The sequence below is a fragment of the Notothenia rossii genome (genome assembly GCF_949606895.1).
Source record: "Notothenia rossii genome assembly, chromosome: 3".
Taxonomy (NCBI): Eukaryota; Metazoa; Chordata; class Actinopteri; order Perciformes; family Nototheniidae; genus Notothenia; species Notothenia rossii.
In genome coordinates, this window is record NC_136901.1 from 15,099,215 (window position 1) to 15,123,805 (window position 24,591).

General features: G+C 41.8%; 1 protein-coding gene across 1 annotated transcript; it reads right to left on the reverse strand.

Annotated features, from left to right (window-relative positions):
• Positions 1–9,499: 9,499 nt before the first annotated feature.
• LOC307034431 (uncharacterized protein) lies at positions 9,500–13,737 on the reverse strand. The gene is made up of 4 exons (XM_079673276.1): positions 12,965–13,737; positions 11,488–11,707; positions 10,686–10,745; positions 9,500–10,130 (listed from the first exon to the last, which is right to left on the reverse strand). Exons 1-4 carry the CDS (start codon positions 13,134–13,136, stop codon positions 9,614–9,616), a joined length of 969 nt encoding a protein of 322 aa, XP_079529402.1. The 5' UTR covers positions 13,137–13,737; the 3' UTR covers positions 9,500–9,613.
• Positions 13,738–24,591: the final 10,854 nt, after the last annotated feature.

Here is a 24,591-nt window from a genome sequence, read left to right on the forward strand (position 1 = left end):
CTATGCTCTTAAGCAGTATTAGAGATGCTTTTCAAATAGTCAAACTTCACACAGGCCTAATATAGAGAACACACTCATTTGTCCAACCGCCTTTCCATTTGTTTGAGCTATTGTTCACATCTTTACTTCAAATAAAAGGTTTCACATTGTATATTTCCAGCTTCCTTTACACATACTGTTATTATTAACACAAAGTAATTAACCACACACATCTATTGAAAACAAGTAGATTTCCCTGATAATTGACATGCTGAAAATCTTCGGAAGAATGTCCCCTCCCCAAGCTCTCTCGTCCCTGTCATAAAAGCTGCTTCCATTTCATATAGAGTAATAAAACATGTTTAAGCTAATTTCTCCACAATGTTTGTAGCCATTTAGTACCCACTCATGAAAGAATAAAAACAGAGGTATAGTTGAACAGTAATCATGCAGCACATATATTTACTGCAATGAAAACACACACATTTACCCTAAGCATGTGTAACACACCCTCTTCTTTTATGAGGGAAACATTCCAGAGTCTTGGAGCTATCCCCAAATTAGGATGTCCCCTGCTTGCATCCCTCTCTAAACACAAAGACTTCACCTCAATATATTGGGGAGGGAAAATATACTTTGTCCCTTCAAATTTAACACACATGAATATATATAAGGTGACATTAAAATATACCAGATTTAACTTTTCTGCCATAACACGTTACTTTAATACTTCAAATAATTCAAATAATCCTTCATCTCTCATAAGCATTGCCCCTAACCCGTCACCCCAACCACCAACCTTAACCCAGGGGTTGTTCAGAATGTGCTATTGTACGCAACCATAGCAGAATCTGAACGACGCCGGACATCAAAGTCAAAGAATATTCATATAAAATCAAGTATACCATAGATGCATTTGATATACATGTAAACTTATATAAAGTTATTTGGTTGAGCCTAGTAACCGATACTGATACAAGCAAATAGCACTGCTGCACATTAACATGGCTGCCAACCTCTGACCTCCTCGGTTAACTCTTCATTGTTTTCAAAATAGTTTCATTAGTATCACTATTATCAGGGGATATAGGAGTGATGTCATAGGCGGCGCGTGAGGCTCAGGTTTGGGAAGGCTAAATCACTTGTTGTACCTGACGCTGCCCGCCTCCGGCTTCTATAGATGAGAGATTAACTCAGTGAAAGCACCGCCTGCTCAGTGTGCAGAGTTTAAATCTATCAAGTCATATTACAGGATAAAGGAAATCCAGAACAACTGCCGTATGCAGGGAAGACGCCAACGTGTCGCACTTATCATTCATATCACATCATCAATAGCATCATTGATCATACAATATCATAATATGTCATATATTTCCTTATCTGAGTCAGCTTCTCGAGCCGCATCTGGCCGTGCAACACTTACAGTGTCACATGGCTGTATGCAGAAGTATTATTTTAAGCAACACATTAAGTTGACCAAACACTCAACTCAAATGTAATTGTTTAATTATTAAGTCAGATCACTCGTGTCTTAGATGAGGCAGTGATGCCATAAACCTGTTAATGTAGGCCATGGGTCGGCAACCCCTGGATGCTGGCACACAGCACCGTAACCAGTGGCACACTAGGAATAAGTGTGCAAAATATTTTTATTTTATTTTCAGATCCAGAACGAGACCGCCGCCAGAGTGCGTCTCCCCGTTACCTGCAGAAGGAACGCAACGCAGCCCCGCTCTCTTTATCTCCAGGTGACTTTCTGCCGCTTTCCTCCGTGGTGCAGTGCTGATCATTTCACCACGGAGGAAAGCACTTCACTAATTGCAGTACCCATAAGGAGCTGTACAAATTCCGCAGTTTTTGCGTGGCTGTGTATTTAGTTGAAAGCCCAGTGAAGATCTGCTCATCTCTCATCGAAATAATATGCTACAAAGGGGCTGAGTGGCCATCTGTGTGTTGAACTTTCCTGTCGGCTCCCAGACCGTAGTCGAGGAGGGCAGAAGCAACAACATTTTGTTGCATGGTTGAAAATGTTTCGTATCTTGTATTTTGAGGTGATACTGTGACACATAAATAAAAAACAAAACGATTTTAATTAGATCAACTAAAATATGCGTCACATCCTGCTACGGTCCCGCGCGAGCGCCTTTTCTTGGAGGCGAATAACCTGACCCCCGGCTCGATGAGCGAACTATGGATAAATCAAAGAAAAGTACCGGAGGAACACAGGATTTAATTCTGTGTGGACAGTTATATGCTTTCAAAGCAAAACGATGCTGGTATGTTTGATATGTAGAGAGAAGTTGTCAAAGGTGCTGCAGCCTTTACGCATCGAGGAACAACACGGAGAGGAATACAGCTGACGATCTTCAGTCATAATTCAATGGGGTATGTAATTTATTTCAGAAAACAATTTTTGTTATATTCCATGGAATGCTCTTAACGTCCCGATAGCAATGAATATATTAAATGCTTTGACAATAAATACATACACAAATTAATCTCTGGAAGCCGTAGCGCTGTAATAAGCACGACCAATCATTTTAGCCGGCCCGGCTAAAATAACTGGCTGGCCTAACTGCCTGTCAGCCTTCCATCTGTGCACAAACTTATCTCGTGGCCTCATTGATGTTGGAGGAGGGACTCTGTAAGAAAGTCTGAAGGAAGAGGCATATTTTTTCCAGGTTGTGTATTTACAAATTCTAGCACACTCGAGCTGGTTTCTCCATTCTTACCTACCCAACCTTTAACTCTTTTTAGGGTGCAGCTATATGTTTTATTTATTTCAAAGTGGGCCCATTTTAATATTTGTTTTCCTTCAAATGTGCAGAGGACTCCCCAAGTGCTGTGATTCATTTATTTTAAGGTAGGCCTTAAACTGTAGTTTTTGTCTGACATAACAATAAATACAACTTTATGAGCTATGAAATATGTTTTGCGGCTCCAGACAAAGAAATGTTTTGGAAAAAGGAGCAAAATGGCTCTTTTGGTCAAGAAGGTTGCAGACCCCTGGCCTATGCAGACGATGTCAACGTTATAATACAAAACCAACAGGAAATGGATGTTCTAACAAACCACCTAAACCTATATGAATTGGCATCAGGAGCTAAATTAAACCACAACAAAACTGAAGGTGTTTGGATCGGCACCGACGATGCCAAAGGCGACATAAACATTCAAGTGAAAAAAGAAATTAAAATACTTGGAATAACTATTTGTAGCGACAACTGTGCTGAACTCAATTGGGAGAACAAACTAAGTGAAGTCAAAGAACAAGTTAAACACTGGGAGAATAACAATACAAATTATAAATCAAGAATAAACATAATAAAATCATTCATACTTAGCAAAATCCTTTTTCTAGCAAACATCTTCCCCCCACCAGCCCAAATAATTATGCAATTAAACAAACAGTGTGTCAATTTGGTGAGGGGTACAACAAGGGAGGTTGCTAAGCGTAATTTTTTATTTAAAAGTAGGGAATATGGAGGCCTGGGAGCCATAGACCTGGGCATCAAACTAAAAATTACCTTTGTAAAAAACATCTCGGCTGCAATCAATAGGAAAGCACCTTGGGTTGAGGATGGAGAAATGGGATGGAAAAAAAGAAGAGGCAGAGCAAGAATTGGACCCTATTACAAGTTAGTTTATGGTGACTTCACAACTGAAGTTCAGCATTTAGGGATTGATTGGATCGGACTACCGAATAGAGCAATTTTAAAAATGATGAACGATTTCAAATATGGAGGTGTTATAGCATACAAAAACCTAACACCTGACGAAGGTAACGAAGTCTTAAAATTAGTGAAAAGTAAACAGTTATCGGAGAGCATGAGAGACGTGAGGTGGCTGATATCAGTCAACAGACTTGCGGTCAGAGCTGTGGTCTCAAGGAGCTGCTATGTGAAAACTAGAACATGCCCCATGATTAACTGTGAGGAGGACGAGACTTTACAGCACCTCCTCATGGACTGCTGCAGAGCCCAGGAGGTGTGGTCGCTCCTACGGGGCATCGGCTTAGAGTTCAATGTAGAATATATCTCAATCATGTATTGTATTCTGGATGAGGGGATGGACAATAAACACAGGGAACTTTTTCAGCTGGTAATTTGTATCACATGCATGAAAATCTGGAAGACAAGGTGCAAAATGATACTAAATCAGATGATCATAAACAGTGGCACCATCGTGAAACAGGTTATCACTGAACTAAGGAGAAGAAAAACCCTGGACAAATCCCAGACTCAGCCATGAAGCGTTTTGAGTCTGTGACCGAACTGAGTCTCATTGGATTATAAACGTGCTCTCTTTATGTTATTTATATATTTATTCATTGTGTGTTATATGTATTATTAATGTAACATTTGTACTGCCCAAATAATATAAAGTAAAGTTGTCTAAAAAAAAAATAAAGGTGACAAATTGAACTTGCCTTGGCTCTGGAGCGTGGCACGCAGAGAGAGGCTCACTGCAAGGGACAGAGATATTTCGAGCCCAAAGGAAAGACACGCTCTGGGGAGGACATCGGCACCAGAAAGCCTTTCCTGGAGCAAAGAAGCCGCCACACATGCAAGCTGTAGCCACGTTGTCTTTGACCTTTTCTTCAACACTATAATCAGGGGAGAGCGCGAACGCAGTCCCCCACTACCACAAATGATGCAGTCAAGATTCCCACATTTGGGGAATTTGCAGCGGTCAGCATAGCCGGGGTGCAATGGCCGAGCCTTGCCCTGGGTGAACCAATTCAATTTCAATTTTTAGACGCTTTATTGTTATTAAGACAAATAATTTACAAAGGACAAACTTGCAGGTACATTTTCCTGTTTTAAAAAAAACACAATTATACTCCTACTACAACAAAAACATATATTTTCTTTTTTTTCCCAACAACAATACATTTAAAGTGCATACAAATATTTTGTCTTTTTCAACCACAATTCTTTTAAAATGCATCAAAATCTTCAGTTTTCCTGACAACAATTCATTTAAAGTACATCCCTCAGTTCTTTTGTTAAAAATATGTCATCCATTTTCCACATGGTTTTAATTTCAGCATCCTTGAGCTTCACTCTGTCCCTGAGAATGTAGTTATGGACCATTGTGAGGCCAACCTTTACCACTGACTGTGTGGACATCTGGCAATTCTTAAAGGCGGTTAAGTTCCTACACCTCCAAATTCCTTCTTTCAAGCAATTGATTACAGCCCACCATCGTTGATGTCTTTCAGGATCCTTGGGTTCTAAATCACCATAAAGTACATCTTGCTCATTGGGTCCCCTATAAAGAGCAGTTAACCATGGCCTTAGTGTCCCCCACATCCTTTTCGCACATGAACAATACCAAAAAAGATGAGCCACATTTTCCTCGGAACTACAACTTAGTATGGGGCATTTTGCACTCTGTGAACATCTTCTCCTGTTCAGGAACGCTTTTGTTGGGAGACAACTATGTGCTGTTTTCCATGCCAAATCCTTATGGGCGTTAAAAAGGAATGGTGAGTTTACATTTTTCCATACTTGCAGGCATTTTCTTTCCGATAATGTCCCTATTGGTGTTAGGCTTGAGGTCAGAGGTGAGAGGCTTTTTTCAACACAACTTCTGTTCACAAAGCCTACAGATGATTTGTCTAAGATGGCTCTCTTAAAGAGGGTCACAGCTCTGCCATACAATGGTGGCCTAGTCTCTGCATGGGGGATGTTCAGAGGGGCTCTTTTGCCTGTACCAGAAATAAACTTTCGGCCCACCCAAAATGTTGCAAAGTGTGTCCAGAGGCTATTTTTCTTTTCAGATAACACAGCATTTAGAATTGGTGTTAAAAAAAGGGCTTCCAGTTTGACCCCCAGCTCTGGAACTGCTCTCCCTCCTTTTTCCAATGGTTTATACATGATCTCTCTTTTTAAGTATTCCTGATGCGAACCCCAGATAAATTGGAAAATGTATCTTCTCAAGGTTGTTTGAAAGGCTCTTGGTACAGGCAGGGTGGTTGCTAGATGAGTCAGTGATGCAAGGATCTCCGCCTTAATGACAAGGATTTTTGGGCCCTATCTTCCCACCTAAGGAGTTTCCCTTTAATTGCTGGGAGTCTGCTCTCCCCATTTACATTTTCCATGCCTCTACCAATCTCTATAACTAAAATGTTCACCCTTTCTTTTGTTTCAACTAACCCCAGATCTACTTTGTCCTCTTTCCAGTTAAGGTAAAGTATCTCACTCTTGGACCTGTTAATCTTAGCGCCTGATGCAAGAGAGAAGAGTTTACACCACTCTAGAGCTTTTACAATTGAATTGTTTTCTGTGCTTAATATTGTCATGTCATCCATGTACAAGGATACAGTTGCTTCTTTCCCACTGCTACCCGGGACGGGGAGGCCATGAATTAAAGGATCCTGTCTTATCCCGCAAGCTAGTGGTTCCATAGCAAGAATGAATAAAATCACAGATAGCGGGCAGCCTTGTCTAACCCCTGATAAAACCTTAAAGGGTGCTGTTGTATGACCATTTACGGACACTCTACTCCAGGAGTGGCCAACCCGCGGCTCTCGAGCCGCATGCGGCTCTTTGCCTAGTTTCATGCGGCTCTTCAGTTCATATCGAATTTTATATGTGTGAGTTTGGGGGAGAGACACTGACTCCTGACTAGTGTTGCACGGTGTACCGATACTTGAAAGGTATACCGCGATACCCTGCCCTTAAAAACGTTACTATTCCTCCCTTTCATTAGTATGGTACTTTTAGAATGACGGGGGAAAGTACTCCGGTGAGAAAGCGCTGTTTTAATAAGAGCCGTGTGTGTTCAGTGCTCTGCTTCCACTCCCTGCACTGCAGCCGTGCCTACAGTCCCGCCCCTTTCAAGCACGCTCTAAGTCTCTCCCCTCTCTCGTGCACGCGCTAGCTACGAGAGCATGTGAGAAAACGAGAAGCATGGCTGAGTGTAACTGCTGCTGCGCCTCGGCTTGTTGACAAAAAAGACGCCAGAAGCGACATTTTGATGTATTTTAGCTATATCTCTGACAGTGAGGGCAAGCCTACAGACACCACGAGGCCTGTCTGTAAGAAATGTTTTAATTGTATTTAATACGAATTCTTGTCATTTATTTTATTTATTGTTCTCATTGTTTAAAAGTTTGTGTTATAGTTATGGTTCTGGTGTGAAATAAAGCACAATAATTACATTTAAGACTTTCGAAAAAGAATCGGAATTCTTGACTTCGTATCGAAACCAAAATGTTGGTATCGTGACAACACTACTCCTGACAGTTAAACCTGATATTTAGTAGGTCTGTTAAGTATCGAATGCTGATAATTCTGACATAATTTGGCCGGTGAAAGTTGTTTGGGCTCGGACAAAATCGCTCTGTTACTTTCGTCCTGGCTCTGTATGTGTGGTGTCAAGTGTCAGTGTGAGAGGATGACAGGTCGCCCAAGAGCCAATCACAATAATACCTGCGATGCAGTGAACCAATCACCTTGGGGGGGGGGGGGGGGGGGAAACCTATCGTTGATTATACATTATCCAGTGTTTCCCCTACCATTGTCTTGGAGGGGCGCTGCGCTCCGCCAACTGAGCCCCGCACCCCCCCCTGAAATTCAAGGTGTTTAAATAATATATATATATATATTTTTAAATATATATAGTACCAAATTGCAAATAATCTATAACTACAGTACTGTCACTTTTCACATTGAACATGTGCTCTTTTATTAAATAATCTAAACGCCTTCATTTTAAGTTGTGAGTTTAGTGTTTTTGACCCTAAGAAACACTGATGCATTAATCAATAACAATAATCCACAGCTCCTCTCTCTGCTTCAGAGGATTTAAAAAAGATATATCCCAATGCCACAAAAATGCATCAGTGACGTGGTTGAAATCTTGTCTCCAGAAAACAAAAAACTGAAACAAGCGGTATCAGTGACTGTGTGTTTGATGTGGCTCTTTGCAGTAACATAGACAAAATGTGGCTCTTAACCTCTGAATGGTTGGCCACCCCTGCTCTACTCGAACAATCTGTGTATAATAGATCCGTCCAGGCCCTCAAATGTGGGCCGAAACCAAAACTGACCAAAACTTCTTTAAGGTACTGATGGTTAATCCTATCAAAGGCTTTTTCTAGATCCAGGCCAGAGATGCACAGTGGCAATTTACGGTCCATAGCATATAAGTAGGAGTCTCTTATTAAAGCCAGGCTGTCGTTCGTGGATCGTCCTGGTATTGCACATGTCTGCTCGACTCCTACAATTTCCTCTACCACGTCCTGTAATCGAAAAAATAAAGCTTTTGCTAAAATCTTTCTGTCCACGCCGAGTAGTGTAAGGGGGCGCCAGTTTTTTATTTCCTTTTTGTCACCTTTTTTGAACAACAGGGAGATTGTGCCTTCTCTCAGGGATGGTGGTAATTTACCCGTGAGGAGGCTATCATTATACATTTTCAATAGGGGGGGCCTTCAATTCTGTCCAAAAGGTTATGTACAATTCTTTTAGCAACCCATCGGCACCTGGGGCCTTGTTTTTCTTCATGCTCTCAATTGCTCTGGTCAATTCATTTACAGTTAATTTACTTTCCAGAATAGCTTCATGGTCATTAACCTTTTTGTTTACTTTTGATAGAAGATTAGCCAAAGCTGCTTTGTCCAGAACTTCACTTTTATAGAGGTCTGAGTAAAAGCTGTACACTGGCAAGTATATTATTTATATCTGTCTGCTCTTTCCCATTTGTATCTTTTTTTGCATCCATAACATTTCTCGGTTGGGTTAGTTTTCGAAAGAAGTATCTTGTACATTTTTCGTTATTTTCCATATGACCTACTCTCCCTGGTGAAATAGACCATGGTTGACCATGGTTGACCATGATCAACCATGCTCTCCGAACCATGGTTGTACCATGATCAACCATGGTCAACCATGGTTGGGAAGTGGCATCACGGTTTGAGACCATGGTAAAATGGAAACCATGGTTAACCATGGTATCAAACCATGATTCTTGACCATGGTTAGGAAGGAGAATTTGGTTGATCAAACCATGGTCGACCATGGTCGACCATGGTTAAACAATGGTATGGTTGACCATGAAAACAATGGTCAAGCCATGGTAGACCATGGTCAAACCATGGTCGACCATGGTTAAAATGGTATGGTTGACCATGAAAACAATGGTTGACCATGGAACAATGGTGGACTGTCGGTACAAAATGTCAAAGAACAATGGTTGACCACAAATAATAAAACAATAGATTGATGCAGACATAATGGTGTTGTTTATGAATGACACATGGTTTACAAAGATGTACATTTGAACTTCAAATTAGAACAGTCTGGTTAATGCAAGTTCATAATTCTCCAAAATATTTGCCCAGCTGGGGCCAGACTTTTTTATTTTGTGTTTTATTGATCCACTGACATTAAAACAGACAATTTGGGCAATTGCGACAAATTGTTAAGCAAATAATTTTTCCTTTTCTATTCCCTCTCTCCATTCAGAAAAAAATACCAATGTTCACACCCCCCCCCCCCCCCCCACCCCCGTCTGACCATTGAAGTGAGGTTATCCCCCCCCCCTTCCAAAAATCTAAAAAGTTGAAGAAAATATGTAAAACACAAAATAAAAAAGTCTGTCTTGAAGAGCATGATCACCTACTTGTTCATGTTGTACTCTTGGTCAAGCATTTCTGTACAGCATGAACAAGTGGGGTGATCATGCTCCTCTTCAGCTGGGGAAATTTCCCCGTCACAACCGACAGCATTCTGCCAAAAAGTCGCAGATCAAAGGGTGGCTTGGCAATTGTTTTGCTGTTTGAAGCCTTCCCCGAGACGCTGTGGCTTAAAATGTAAGCCCGGGGGAACAGCTGGCACAAAACAATTTTGACAGCCAGGAATGGTTTGTCCTCGTGCCGAATCAACTCATGAAGGGCCTCCTCCGAAGGTGATGGTGACGGTGATTTTGGCGACGGTGATTTTGGCGACGGCGATGTTGGCGACGGTGATTTTGGCGACGGTGATTTTGGCAGCGGTGATGCGACCTCCAATGTTGGCAGTGATGGTGATGGTAGAGAGCTGCCATGTTCGGCAGGGTTGCTCTGGCGCCTAATTCTCTTGATCTGCGCCTTCAGCTTCCTCACCTCCTCTTCCATTTCCTTAAACTCTTTACGAGTTACAAAGCTGGAAAACAAAATGCGTATTTTTTAGGAATCATTTTGTATTATTTTTAGGAGGAATAATTAAGTACAAATTTTTCATGAAAATTAATTAACATATCTAATGTTTGTTACCATTGTAATAATGTCAGTAATTTTGTAGTTCTTTTTTTAAATTATGAGAACTGTACCTTAATCCTAAAAGGTATTCAAGTGTAGCATAGGGCCTACTTGTTTTAGCTTAATTTTCCTTTTGGCTAAACATCAACTCATTAGACTCCCGAGAAATAGTTCTCATCTTTCGGGCTACTCGTCTTCTTGCCTGAAATCGGACTCGTTTCATGTTTTTTGGTGTCACCATGGCTGTACAAAATGCATGATTTTTTTACAAGGAATACTAACAGATCAAATGTTTGTAACCATGGTAGTATTGTCAGTATTTTTCTAAATTGTTAGAACTGTTACCTTAATCCTAAATAGTATTCAAATGGTCCAAAATTAAACATACTTGTTTTAGTTTAGTTTTCATTAGACATAAGACTCCTGAGAATAAGCAATTAAGCATGATATAAGTTCTTACTCGTCTTTGGGTCTACTTCTCTCCGTTGAACTCGTTTGAGGCTGTTCGGCGTCACCATTGCTGTACAGAAAAATAATATTTAACTGAATAAAATATAAACAGAAGAACAAGACACTAAAAACAACCACTTTGATCCACTGTTTGGCTTCTGCTGCACTAACATTTTGTGCTTATGTGATTTCTGCACATTTTTGTCAAGTACCCATAATTCCTGTACGTCTTGGGACATTCTCTATTTTGAGCAAATTGGGCTTTTTATTCAATTGGAAGTTTTGGGACAAGTGGGTTTTACAATTCCGATATTTTGGGACATCTACTTCAAGATTGCTGTGTAAATACTTGTTCTGCTCTACAACAATGTTTTCTTTTCAGACCGCGACAGGGGGAAGTGCGGAATGTACCTAACCATTACGTGTTTACAGGCAAACACCGAAGTCACTAAACGGCGTGACATTTGCCACACTCTGGGTGGCCCACGTGATTAAAAACATGCTTACTGTGTGATTGTTCCATGTATGAGTATAATAAAATTTGATTGCATGAAAGAATTGTATGATTGACGTTTATTTTATTAGGGAATCGGACTCACGAACTGAGAACCATATAAAACCACATTTGTGTGTGGGCGGAAGTAGTAAGGTAGAATATGCAGTGAGCACTTATTGTCAATGTTATCGCATTGACGAGACTTGATTTGGGTCCCCTAAAGTACAGGAGTGCCCGGTAACATGTTTAATTAAATATTTTTTTAAATACAAAATTAACATATTTCATGATTTACAGTATTTATCTTGAAACCTACCCATTGGTCTTCTCTGCAATTCTTTGGGCCATGTCGGCCACCACAGGGACATTCACTGGTGTCTTCTTTGTTGGCTTTTGGCCTTGGGCTGGCTTTGGTTGATCAGTGTCACAGACCCTGGTGACCTCCTTCGGCTTTGGTTCCACCTCCTCCTGCATGACCAGGGCCTTTTCCAAAAAAATTGGATCCTTGGAAAGAATATCCAAGTCTTTCTTTTGCCCTGTAAATAAATTAGATCAACAAATATAAATGTTAGCACTGGTTAGAGTGTAATTTTTAGACCAGTGAAATTACAGACAGATTTACAGTAGAAATGGTTATGCCATATGGCCTGTCTAAAAAAATAATGCTCCACAAGTGTGACGGAGGGGTAAAAAATAAAAAGTTGTATAAATAGTTTTTTGGTGTGAATACTATGAAAGTTGATATAATATTGCCAGTTTCTTCCGAATTATGTGTAATGTGTATGTTTCTATTGTGTTTCGCGGTTTTCTAGAAACACACCTTAATTGGTATAAAGTGTCAACACAGCAAGTCATATTAATTACATACACATTTTTATCTCTCAAATTACCTTAACCAATACATGTATCTAACAGTTATAAAGGTAAAATTTGTATAAAGCCATGATTATAAAAAATATATTTACTGCAAAAATTGTATACATTTTAATTCAAATAGATAAGGAGGGTAGACTACCTTGCACTTAGCATCTTTAAAAAGGTACTAAAACTTAATACTTTCTGAAGAGAAACTATCAAAATTCTTCACAATATACTAAGGCCCTAGCCTAGACTAGTTGAAAATGTATCAATCTCATTTGTGTAATATGAGTGTCAAATTAGTTATGAGATCACAAAGTCAGAATTTGTATTTATCCACTGATGCATAATGTGGCAATACATTCACGCAAAGGTAGCTTATATACTCAAATAATGAGATTTTTGCATTTAAAATGGTTTCAAATAATTCTCAAGATCAAGCTCTTATGATTTAAAGGTTAAACAGCTCCAAGGAGACTGGAAATGAAAGGCCTACTGTCACACAAAAAGCGTAGCGTATGTTATAGGTCTAACACTCCTGACATTTTGACGTGCATAAAAATCATCATTATTTCACACAAAATTGTCATAGTAGATACTAGAAGCAAAAAAACGTCAGTGTAGGTATACAGTCGATGATCCCATATACCATGCATCAACACTAGAGTCTAGACCTGAAACGATCTCGGATAATAATGTTATTGACATAGACTATATAACATGATTTGTAAAAGATGGACCATTATTTTTTACAGGCTATAGGCTATAGCCGTAGTATAGAACCTTATGTTTCATGCAAGATTCGCCATTTCCTAGTTTACAGTAAGCCTACAATAATCGATAATCAATATGCTACATATATCCTCTAGGCTAGTCTAGGCCTATAATAATAATCATTGTCAACATATACACAGTGATAGTCATAGTCTACATACCTATACTGTACACTATGGCCCGGTGCAACCCAGGGTAGCCAGGGCACTGAGCTTGTACTTCTTCCCCAACATGGTACTCTGACAGCTCTTTCCGAGGTATTTTTATCAAGTTCAGGCTCACGACCGTCCCCTGTCGGTCTGCAGGCCACCACATCAGTGCGTGTGTCGTCATCTTGAGTATCTTGGCTGAGTTACACTTTAATAAATGACTTGCAGATGTAGAATTAAAATCTAGGCAATTTGGCCGATCGTGACGCTAACTGGCAAGATCGGAAAAGGTTGCCTTCGCGCCAACGGTTATGGAACAGCGAATGGCATCATCTGGATCATCTGGGATTTCTGGAGACCAATCAAAACACTTGACATTCGGCCAGTCTGAGGAAATTTCCGCGGGAGACTGCTCCATAGACTCCAATCGCCCGCCGAGAAAATACGAGATTTCGAATGAGACTTCGAGAGCAAGACAAGATGGCGTACTGTGCACGCAACACGAGTTCATATTTACTTTTAGGCTGAACTCGTACTCCTAAATGAACAAACTGGACTCATTCAGCAAACTACAAAGATGTCAAAGGAAGACTGCTACTCGATCCAGACTGACACTGATGGAAACACAAGGTTTAAGTGTTCTGAATGCGGGAGGATTCTATCACGGAAAGAACGCATCCTGTCTCATCTCGTCAGTGCTCACAACAAAAGTAAGTCTGCCAGATGAAATTCGATTTTTGCGAGATAAGCTTAGTCTACAGGGCTCGACATTAAGGACTGCCCGATGGCCCGGGGCCATCTAGTATTTAGCTCGGGCCATGAAGCCTCACCTGCTGGTTGCCCGATCGGGCAATCTATTATACCAGTATCATGCAGCTCGCGGATCCAGTAATGGGTGACCCGACAGGCATTAGCAACAGATCAACGCACAATCAACCCATAAAGCACATCTCTTTCTCCACATTAAGTGTTACACATTAGAATTGACTACTCTTGTCTGTCACATACTCTTCTTGTCTGTCACATAAGTGGCGCAACTGAAGCGGTATTGCGCTAAAGGGAAATTATTTTGACCGGACATTTTGACCGAAGAGATTTAGATTTGCTTGCTAACGGGAACTCTGACGTCGCCATTGTGTGTTCTTCGCGGATGCACTCGGCTGCTCGGGTCTGCTCGGTCAGCTTCCGGATGAGGAGGCATTCCTTCGACCAACTTACAGTAGATAACATTACAAACATTTTTAACAGGGGCCATAATAGCGTAAATAATGTTTGTTTTGGCAGTTATAACTGCATGTAATGTTATCTACTTTTTTACATCTGGGAAGGCATTTGCCTTCATCAGATGGAAAGTGTCTTGACCAACAACTTAAGTATTTATTATAGCTATGCAGGGCATGCAAGCGAGCAAACACAAACAAGTGAAATGAAGAATACAATTGAAATTGTAATATTGTTGTGGTTCAACTTATAATTCAGTCTATAGAATGCACCAGACAGCATCTAAGAAGACCTGCAAAAATCTAAATGTTCTAGGGGGAGGCCCCCCAAACCCTTCGTGCGTCATTTCGTCCGCGCGCATTTTTCAGGGCAATCTCTATTGGGCTCAGGGCCATCTGTAAATTAGCTTAGATGGCCCAAAATCCTTAATGTCATGCACTGGTCTACTTCACCCATTCTATCCGGACACCCATAAAAATTGGTCAAACAATTAATTGTTTCCACCCGAACCGTCCGGACGGCAAAAGATTCGAAGTAGCCGGTTCCCGATTGGTCGGGCGATAATATAGGATTATGAGAACTCGCGGAGAATTTCTTGATGCTTACTTACTAATAACGAGCCAGGCCAATTATGATTTGCGTCACTGTAATCTCGTAATTAGCACTCCCATTCACCCCAGCATCATGTGATTAGGCCTATTAATCTCTCTATTGTTTGAAGTGTCGGCCCTAAACCGTCTTGTACACACAGCGGCCTGCCCTCCAAAGAGATTGGCGGCCATTTAAACGGGAAGCTCCGTCGGCCCACCGAATGCCGCTGGTGGGTGATTGACCGGGGGGGGGGGGGGGTAGAATCCCACAGCGAAGGGATTGCCATGCCAAAATGCCAAAATTGCCATTGCCAAAATGGCAGGCAAAGAGCACGATGAAATTGTAGTGTCACTGCAACACACTCCAAATTTTCAAATTATATTGTTTGAGAGAATATTTAAACGATAAATTTGGCATAAAAAATTAATACTTTTTTATTAGAAACTGAATCTTGTAGACCCCTATACGAAACTAACATTGAAGTATGTCAACACATGCTGGCTCTCAACCAGAAGATCGCTGCCGCTCAACTTTAGTGAGATTTTTAGCACTTAAGATTAGTCTACACCCCCTTCAAAAATAAAACAAATATATATCAATCATACATTTCTTTCATGCGTCCAAACTTTATTACACTCATCCACGGAATACTTGCACATTTACACGTGGTACTAATCGATCATGACAGCTGGGCGGCGGGTCCATTCAGTGACTATGTAGGCGGCGATATCGGCGTGTGTGACTCCAAATATACGGATGCTAAATTGTGGGTATTTTTTCACCCGAATCGTCATGACAAAATAATTATTTGTTGGCGTATGGGTGAATATGGTACATGACCGAGAAAAATATATTTATTATTTTATACACCACTCGCTGCCATTTGTCATCCTCGCTGACTGAACTGAAGTCAAGTGAAGAGTCTGAGAGGTCCCAGGCATTTTTCTGTAAACTACTATTAACTACCAGTTTTTGAACCATTTTGAACGGCATTACCTGGCATTAGATTAGGCAGCCTAGTCTTTTTGACAATGCCATGCCCCGACGCCCTGTTAAATTTAATTATACATCTGTATTATCAGGCACTGCGCAACTTCGGCAACAAATATGCATGAGCGATAATAGGGGATAGTCAAGATTCTTATAAAACTTTAAAAGCAGATCAACTCTTATCAGGAAAATACTGACAAAATCGCTCGAAATTTGGTCTCTGACTTGTAAACCGTTTGTATTTTGTATACATATATATAGATAGACAATTATTGGGTTACAGACATAAACATAGTGGGTATGAAATTACTCTGATACTGAAAGTCTAAAGGCTAATGTGCTTCTACTTCTGCTTGTTTTCAGGCCCAGTCAAAAGAACACTTAAACGCTACCTAGATGATCCCAGCCTCCCAGTTCCGATGAGAACCTTGCATCGCCATGGAAGTGATGCAGTTGTTCAGCAACAAACTAGACTTACCCCAGACTTGCCCAGTGGCAGTGACCAAGTAGACTTGGAAGTTCAGCATGATCTACAAGATGCACCAAAGTTGCAGGATGACATTGAAGTTGAACAATGTGATGCTGAATCATACTTAGAATCTGGCACATGTTCTGTTATGTCAAGTATACCATCTAGTACTACTACTAGTGAATCAGAGGATGGTGACAGTGATGCAGACTCATCAGATGAGGATGGTGACAGTGATGCAGACTCATCAGATGAGGATGGTGACAGTGATGCAGACTCATCAGATGAGGATGGCGACAGTGATGCAGACTCATCAGATGAGGACAATGACACTGTAGATGAACACTGCCTCTCAGAACAGGAAAAACAAGCTTTGCAGATTGTTTCTTGTTTTTTGAAACACCACTTGTCAGCCAGTGCATCAAAAGACATTCTGGACCTGATGGGTTCACTCTTTCCAGAATCTACAACAGTGAAAGGGCTGACACATGACAAAATATGGAAACTACTTTGTGGAGAAAGCCACTATAAAGAACATCACTACTGCTGTTCATGTGAAAGCTCCTTCTCAAGTGATCCTGATGAATATCAGTGTCAGACTGATGGATGTAATGGCTTGCGATATCAGGGGCCACTCGCAAAACAAATGAGGCAAGGGCGACAACCACGAGGAAGTTTCATCATGGCAGATGCAAAACGGCAGATTGCTTCACTGCTCCAAATACCAGGTACTAGTACATATTATCTTCTGCCATTTTAATCCTGTATAATGTGCATGTCTTTTATCATGTTTATAGTAGTGATCAGTGGATATGATTCAACACAAGATTGTCTGAGTTAGCAGTAGATTGCTTGAAATAGATCTTGGTGCAATTCACACTGAGGCCAGTATAAATAGGACATGACTAGGTATTGTAATTATTTATCAGAAAATGTTGTTCTAAATCAGTGTTTGAGTCTTGGGGAGTAGTGTTTTAGTTCATTAGGTCATTTTCTTATGGTTCATTTCCTTTTGATTGCAGGAGTTTGGAAGGCAATTGCAAGCACCAAGGCACGAACAACACCTGAAGCACCTGTGGATATATGCGACATTACTGATGGGGACTGCTACCGAAGACTCTTGCAGGATGGAAACTTTCTCTCTGCTGAAAACAACATCACTGCCACTTTCAATACAGATGGAGTTTTGTTGTATTCATCAACCAAAACAGAACTGTGGCCATTATTTCTAGCAGTAAATGAGTTGCCGCCAACGAAAAGGTTTGCGCGTGAAAACATGATAGTCGCAGGCATCTGGCAGGGTAAAGGAAAACCCCCATTCAAGGCATTTCTCAGTGCCTTCACTGAAGACATGAATGAACTGTATCGTGACGGTGTTGAAGTTATCATGAAAGGGCAGAGTATTCGAGTAAAAATGGCTGTGATCTGTGGTGTGATGGATCTGCTAGCAAAATGTGGAACTCTGAACATGACTCAGTTCAATGGTGCTGAGGCCTGTGTAACTTGTGAGGAGCCAGCAGCAATGGTTGGTCAGGGTAGAGGCTCAAGCCGCTGTTATCCCCACCGTGCTGAGGGGGATAGATACCCCCAGCGAACTGCAGAAAGCATCCAAAGGGCTATGGATGCTGCAACACCCCACAACAGGGTACATGGATTCAAAGGGCATTCACCCCTGGCAGACCTGGAATCTCTTGACATTGCCACTGGCATTGTGCCCGAATACATGCATGGGATTCTTTTAGGGGTCACAAAGACACTGATGTACAGATGGTTTTCCTCGACTAACTCTCGCAAGCCATACTACATTGGCAACAGAATCCATGATGTATCTTGTCGTTTGCAGCAAATTCGGCCCCCTGATTTCATCGCCAGACTGCCACGTGATCTGGAAAAACACTACCATAACTTTAAGGCCACTGAATTTCAAGCTTGGCTACTTTTTTATGGATTACCATGCTTAGAAGGCATTCTGCCTGATGTGTTTGTTGAGCACTTTGCATGCCTATCAGAGGCTATCCAGATCCTGTTGGGACAAGATATATGTCCACAAGACCTTCAGAGAGCAGAGATTCTTCTGGATTTGTTCTATGCAGACTTCACTGTCCTCTATGAACCAGGAACCAGTGGGTTGAATGTACACAATGCAGGTGCACACTTGACTAGCTGTGTGAAGAACTGGGGCCCATTGTGGGCTTGGAGCTGCTTCGCCTTTGAAGACTGCAACAGCATGCTTCTCAAAGCTGTTCATGGCACTGGCAATGTCACCAAACAGATTCTTCGCTTTCAGGAAGTACATGCCATCCTCCGCAAACATGAAGGTACCGCTGGTCTCAAAGATCCCAATGAGAGAAAAGGCAATGTGTGGACGAATCTCAAGCCAGCAAAAGGCTGTTTTGTTGCTGGGGCAAGACATACTTTCCAGCCTGCAGCATGTGACTTGAACTTCTTTCTGGAGAAGACTGGAGCATCTTCTGTCAATGACCTAAAAAAGGTCTACAGGGTTCAAGTTGGGGGACAAAAGATCTATTCAAGAGACTACTCCAGAATGAAAAAGAAAGTGTGCCACGTTGTGTTGTTAGCAAATGGAGACATTGCTTCTGTTCAGTATTTCCTGCTGGATGAAGGCAGTGACAACGTGTTTGGCATTGTTAATAGTGTCAGATAATGCCCATCTCCATTGGATAAATTCACAACTGGCAAACATCTGGTAGCAGTTGACAGAGAAATTGGTGACATGAGAAGTGTGATTCCTGTTGAATCGATTCGAGAAATCCTATTTTTCATAGACACTAGTGCAAACACGTGTGCCTTTGTTGCACAACTACCAAACCTGCATGGCTATGCTGTGTTTAAATGAACAATGTACTAATGTGTCGAATAGTACAGAAAGTGAACGTGCTGCTCCAGAGTCCTTCTTGGCAAGGAGCTTCTTCCTTGCCTTGTCGACCTCCTTGCATGTGCTTGTAGGTAATAGGAGTATCACAAGCCTCTCAATGACATGCAGTGTGTCTGGGTGATCGTAGGTGCATTTGCCACAGTCGGCAGGACATCAGTTCTGGCAGAGCGTTCCATGTTGCCCAAGCAGATTTCATTCCATGCCCAATGCTGATACAGTGATGGGGTGAAACATTGGAAGAGCATGTGTCTTCTCTGGGCCAGGGGAGGTAGCTACTTCGTGCCCATGTTGCCTGTCCCAAATAATTACCAGGACCACCACAGCAGTGTCTATCTAGAGGTGGCCATGTTGTGCAGCATGTAATATCATGCGAGTATCAGCCTCTTCTTGGATGCACGGTGCAAGTGAGTTATATATACCAGACACCATATTTTAAGAACTGCTGTAAACTTGTACATGTATGTAATTCATGTTTTATGTAAATGTTGGTTCAACATTGGTTGAGTCCTATATGTGGCAGACAGTCACTCACCATGTTGTACTTGGTATGATAAGAATACTACAGGGTATTAAATAAACAGTCATGATTTTCAGATTTACAATTTGTTGTTTATATTTGTGACCCCATTTAAGGCAGGTTTAAAACAAGGGTACATGTAGACCATGGTTGACCATGGTTTCTAGAAACAAAAGTACGATGTACAAATGTAGGATGGTCTACCATGGCTGACCATGGTTTCTTGAAATATACATTTAGATCATGTTCTACCATGGTTGACCATGGTTTCTTGGAACAAGGTACATGTAGACCATGGTCTACCATGGTTGAACATGGTTGAAGGAAACCATGGTTAGACCATGGTTATAAAACATGGTCAACCATGGTCAGATTTCAGCTACGTGTAAGTAATCCGCAACTTGCCTCTGTAGTAAGATGAGACATGTCTCTCTTAAGCCTCGCTATGTCTTCTGCTACATCTAAACCCGCATAGGCCATTGTGTAAAGTCGTTGTAGTTTTGCTTGCTGGATTTTGAATTTATAGCGTTTTTTCTTTGCTTCTTTTTTACCTTCCTCTATGAAAAAGCTCTTAGTTCGCCCTTTAAAATGTTCCCACTAGTCCATCACAGAGTCAAAAACAAACTCAAGAGAGGACCACATATAGATTTTTTCCTTAAATCTCCTTACAATACTAGGATTTTCCAGAAGGGATGTATTCATCTTCCATGAGCCTCTACCTCTTATACCCTTTCCTTTAAAATCAAATAAACAGTCCATTTTGGCGTGATCAGAGAAGAATACTGGTTTTACAGATGCGTTGATGACCTGCAATCTCTTTGAGGTCAGAAGAAAGTCTAATCTTGAGTGTGTTTTACCATTTGACCAAGTGTAGCCTGGCAAGTTAGCGTTTTTGGCACGATACCTATCTGTGAGTCTAAAGTAATTAATTAGGTTTTTTAGGGCTTCTGAGCTGTAGTCCAGCTTTACAAGGGATGCTGTTAAACGATTGTCAACGATTGCCAACAGGCAATTGAAATCTCCACCCAATATGATCTCCCTTCCACATAAAAGGAGTGGCTGGATTGCTTTTAGTGTTGCTAAGCGTTCTTTTAGACCAGCAGGGCAATACACATTGATAATTCTCAGATTGTCATCACCCCACCCAACATCAACACAGAGAATTCTACCATCTGATATGCGTTGTAGCCTCTGGATGTCAAAATGATTCCCATTAAATAAGATTGCAACCCCTGAAGACCGATTTTTGTTATCGCCCGACCACACTGAATGTCCATGGCTCCATCTGTCCTCAAACATCTTGTAATTGTCCCTATAGTTTATATTACCTTCCTGAAGTAGGTAGATGTCATGCTTTTCTGAATGTAGAAATGTGAAGGCTGATTGGCATTTAACAGGATCATTTAGGCCTCTTGTGTTGAGAGATGCAATGGAAATGGGGGGCATAAGGAGCAAATGGGAGAAAGCAGGGCGGCATGGTTTTCTAAGTGTCAACTATGATGCGTCTTCTTTGATCTCTTTTTCTTGGATTTTATAGCTCTTTCTTTATTCAGATAGATATTATTTATAGATGTAGCCGAAGAGACGTTAACTAGATCCTCAGGCTCAAGTAAGGGATTTGAGGTTGGGGAGGGAGAGTCCCCGTGGGAGGGTTCACCTGATTGTGGTGACTCCTGGAGGCTTTCCGTGATGGTGAATCCCTTGTGTCTTTTATCTGGGTGATGGCGATAGGTGGGACAAAAGGGACACTTGCCTGTGCTGTATCAGGGGGGTCTTCCCTGAATACTTGCTTCCCCTGGGGTGGAGGAGTGATGATGTTTGCCATTATGGAGCGTATTCTCTGGGTCTTGAAGGGTCCCCGGGTTTCTCTCGTTTCTGGTACCTGGGCGGTGGTTGGGCAGTGGATCTGCCTTCTGGACTGCAGCAAGGGCCATAGGGAGGGGGATGTAGGTTGTGTCTATGATATCCTCCCCTGTGTCTGCGCTCCAGTTGATGCTTGGGTCACCTTCTGATGTCTCCTTCTCTTGGTCCTGAATTGGCTCTTGTATTGGCTGCTGAGAGACTTTGTTTGTTGGTTCTTCGTTGGTGCCTGAGCCGGAAGCCTGACTGAGCTCTGGTTCATCAGTTGCGTGTTCATCAATTGCGCATTCCTCATCTCGGATTTCAAGGGTTTCAAAAGGTGAAAGTTTCACCCGGTTGGAGTAAGCATGCGGGCAGTCTCTGAAGCACTGGTTTTTGGAGGAGCAGAGGTTGCACTTGACAGGGGTTGGGCAATTTGCTGATGAGTGGTCTGTTGCTTTGCAAATCCTGCAAATATTCCGGCTACAGTCTGCTGAGAGGTGGTCTAGACTGCCACACTTCCTGCATTCTTTTGGCTGCCCATGGTAGAACATAGAACCCCTGAAGGCTCCCAACTGTATGGAGTTTGGAATGTGTCAGAGCACCCCATCCTGTTGTTGGAGACGGACCTGGAAACGTCTCGACCCGGTTTTTATTGCATCAATGTCCATTACCTCAATGCCATTTTGTACCTCACAGTGCCTTGTCATCGACATCCAGACATCCTGGTTCCTGACTTTTTCTGAAAATATCATTACATACACAGTTTTCAGATCCCTTTCTGCAAGTGGTGTCATGCTGATCTTATCAAAGCATGATGCTGAGGTTTTCTTATTTTCAAACCTCTCCAAGCAGTTTTGGAAGTGTTGGCTGGTTGTAAAGATGACTTCAAAGATCTTTTTCCCAGGGTAAGCAAATATGTATTCCAGATGGTTTGTTCCAAAATCAAGCTCTTTCTGCAGGATTTGTCGGCTTAACTGTAAGCGGTCCATCTGCAGATCTTCCAGAAGGTCAAAACGTACAGCATTTCGGCGATTGGTCTGGTTTTGAGCCATGGTGAACCCACTTGGTCTTGGCTTACCAGGGAAACTTTATTGCGCCCCCTTAAACCGCACGACAGCAACAAAGCCAAAGATGAACCACCACCTTGGTGATTATGGTATCTCCCCTGCCAGGTAAGTATGAGTTGGACGGGTCAGAGGCAGGGCAGTCTTGCAACGACAAAGAACACGGCGTGGCAGTTCCTGCCTCTGAGCCGGCCAAAGCAGCCCATCAACCACATTTAACCCTAAGCCTTAAAGACAGATAAGGCTTGAAATAGACATAGGTTCCAATCGGGGGCACAAAGTGCAGCACAGCAGAGGGGGTCTTTTTTGGACTCAATGCCAAAGAAGCCAAAGGCGAGAGCCACGAACCATGCTAGCGCAGCTTCTGTCTGCAGTTTTCGGCCCATTTAAACCCAGTGTTTTGCTCCCTTTGAGCTCTATGCGTTCTGCTACCATAATACAAAGTTGACCCTTGCTCAGAGGCCTGGGAATACCCCCCAGATGCAGGGCAGTATTGTGTTATTTCGATAGCACATATAATAAAATTGGTACGATACAGAGAAGATTAGCATGGCCCCTGCGCAAGGATGACACGCAAATTCGTGAAGCGTTCCTCATTGCCAATTTGTAATGATTTTTCCAACATAAATCCCGATTCCTATCAAGCAGAGGTGGAAGAAGTACTCAGAACTTCCAGTTAAGTAAAAGTGAGGTTGCTTCTCTTGTTTTACACAGTATTTTGTGTTTTTGTCCAATCGGGGCCACAAACTGCAGCACAGCAGCAGGGGTCTTTTTTGGACTCAATGCCTATAGTCACTCAATAGCTTTACTCTCTAATTGTGTGCTAGTACAGATTCCAAACAACAGTGAAAATATGTTGCATTTGCAGAGAATGGGAACCTAGTTTTCCTCTTGGCTTACAAAGATTCTACTACTCATCTGCCCACATTCAAAAGACACCTTAACTACCACTACGCTGGCGAGGTCAACAGCACGGTCAACAAGGTGGATTTTTCAAAAGATATGCTATATGCTCTAAGTCATTTAAGAAGGGATACAGTCCACCGGTCATCCTTTACAGCAGGGATATTCAACTGGCGGCCCGCGGGCCAAATCCGGCCCGCGGGGAGCTTTCTCGTGGCCCCTGGAACGCACTCCATATTCCAATATAATTTTTTTTTTCTAATTACAGAATTTATTTTTAGAATCATTTAAATAAATGTAAATATATGTTCGCTATTATGTTATCCGAATTAAATGAGTCCAAATTATTTCTCCTTCAATAGCTCTTAAAAGGCAATCTTGCATTGGACTGATCAGCGTGTAATTATCGCGATATCGTGTCAATCTCGTTACTCTCGTTACTGATCCAAAATGAGCGGAGAGAAACGGCGGAAAATTGACGGTGAAAACCGACACTTCAACCCCAAATGGACTGATGATTTTGTATTTATTTTACCATCGCACGCCAATCCTAGACCTTTATGTTTAATATGTCAAATAACTGTTTCAGTCTGCAAGGTTGCTAATGTGAGGCGCCACTATGAGACCAAGCATGCTGCTAACTTCAATGCTGCTTACCCGCCTGGTAGCACAGCTAGACGTGGTAAAATAGAAATACTTAAATCTTCTTACACTGCATCAACCACTATTCTTACAACTGTTTCTACAGCCCAGGAAAAGGCCACTGCTGCTTCCCTACGAGTGATGTTCGCTTTAGCCAAAAAGAGAAAGCCATTCACTGACGCTGAAGTTGTGAAGGAGTGTACTCTTGAGATGGTGGATGAACTTTTTGCAGGAGATAAAAACAAGGAATATATAATGAACCGTTTGAAGCAAGTACCGCTCTCTGACACATCGGGAAGTCGAAGAGTAGAGGTACTGTTTGAGGACTGTTTTTCAGCATTAATTGCCGATCTCAAATCGACAGAGTACATGTCACTCGCTGTCGATGAATCGACCGATGCAACAGATACGGCACAGCTCTCGCTGTTTGTGAGGTACTTCGATGGTGACGTTTTTAAAGAGGAGTTGTTATGCCTTTTACCACTGACAACCAGCACTACAGGT

What these genes read in the sequence shown, in the direction of transcription:
- LOC307034431 (XM_079673276.1), bottom strand. Translation starts at nt 13,136, where the DNA reads ATGACGACACACGCACTGATGTGGTGGCCTGCAGACCGACAGGGGACG. An exon ending in GGCCATAGTGTACAGTATAG is followed by an intron (nt 11,708 to 12,964) that starts GTATGTAGACTA and finishes ATTTATTTACAG; the next exon opens with GGCAAAAGAAAGACTTGGAT. An exon ending in ATTGCAGAGAAGACCAATGG is followed by an intron (nt 10,746 to 11,487) that starts GTAGGTTTCAAG and finishes TTTTCTGTACAG; the next exon opens with CAATGGTGACGCCGAACAGC.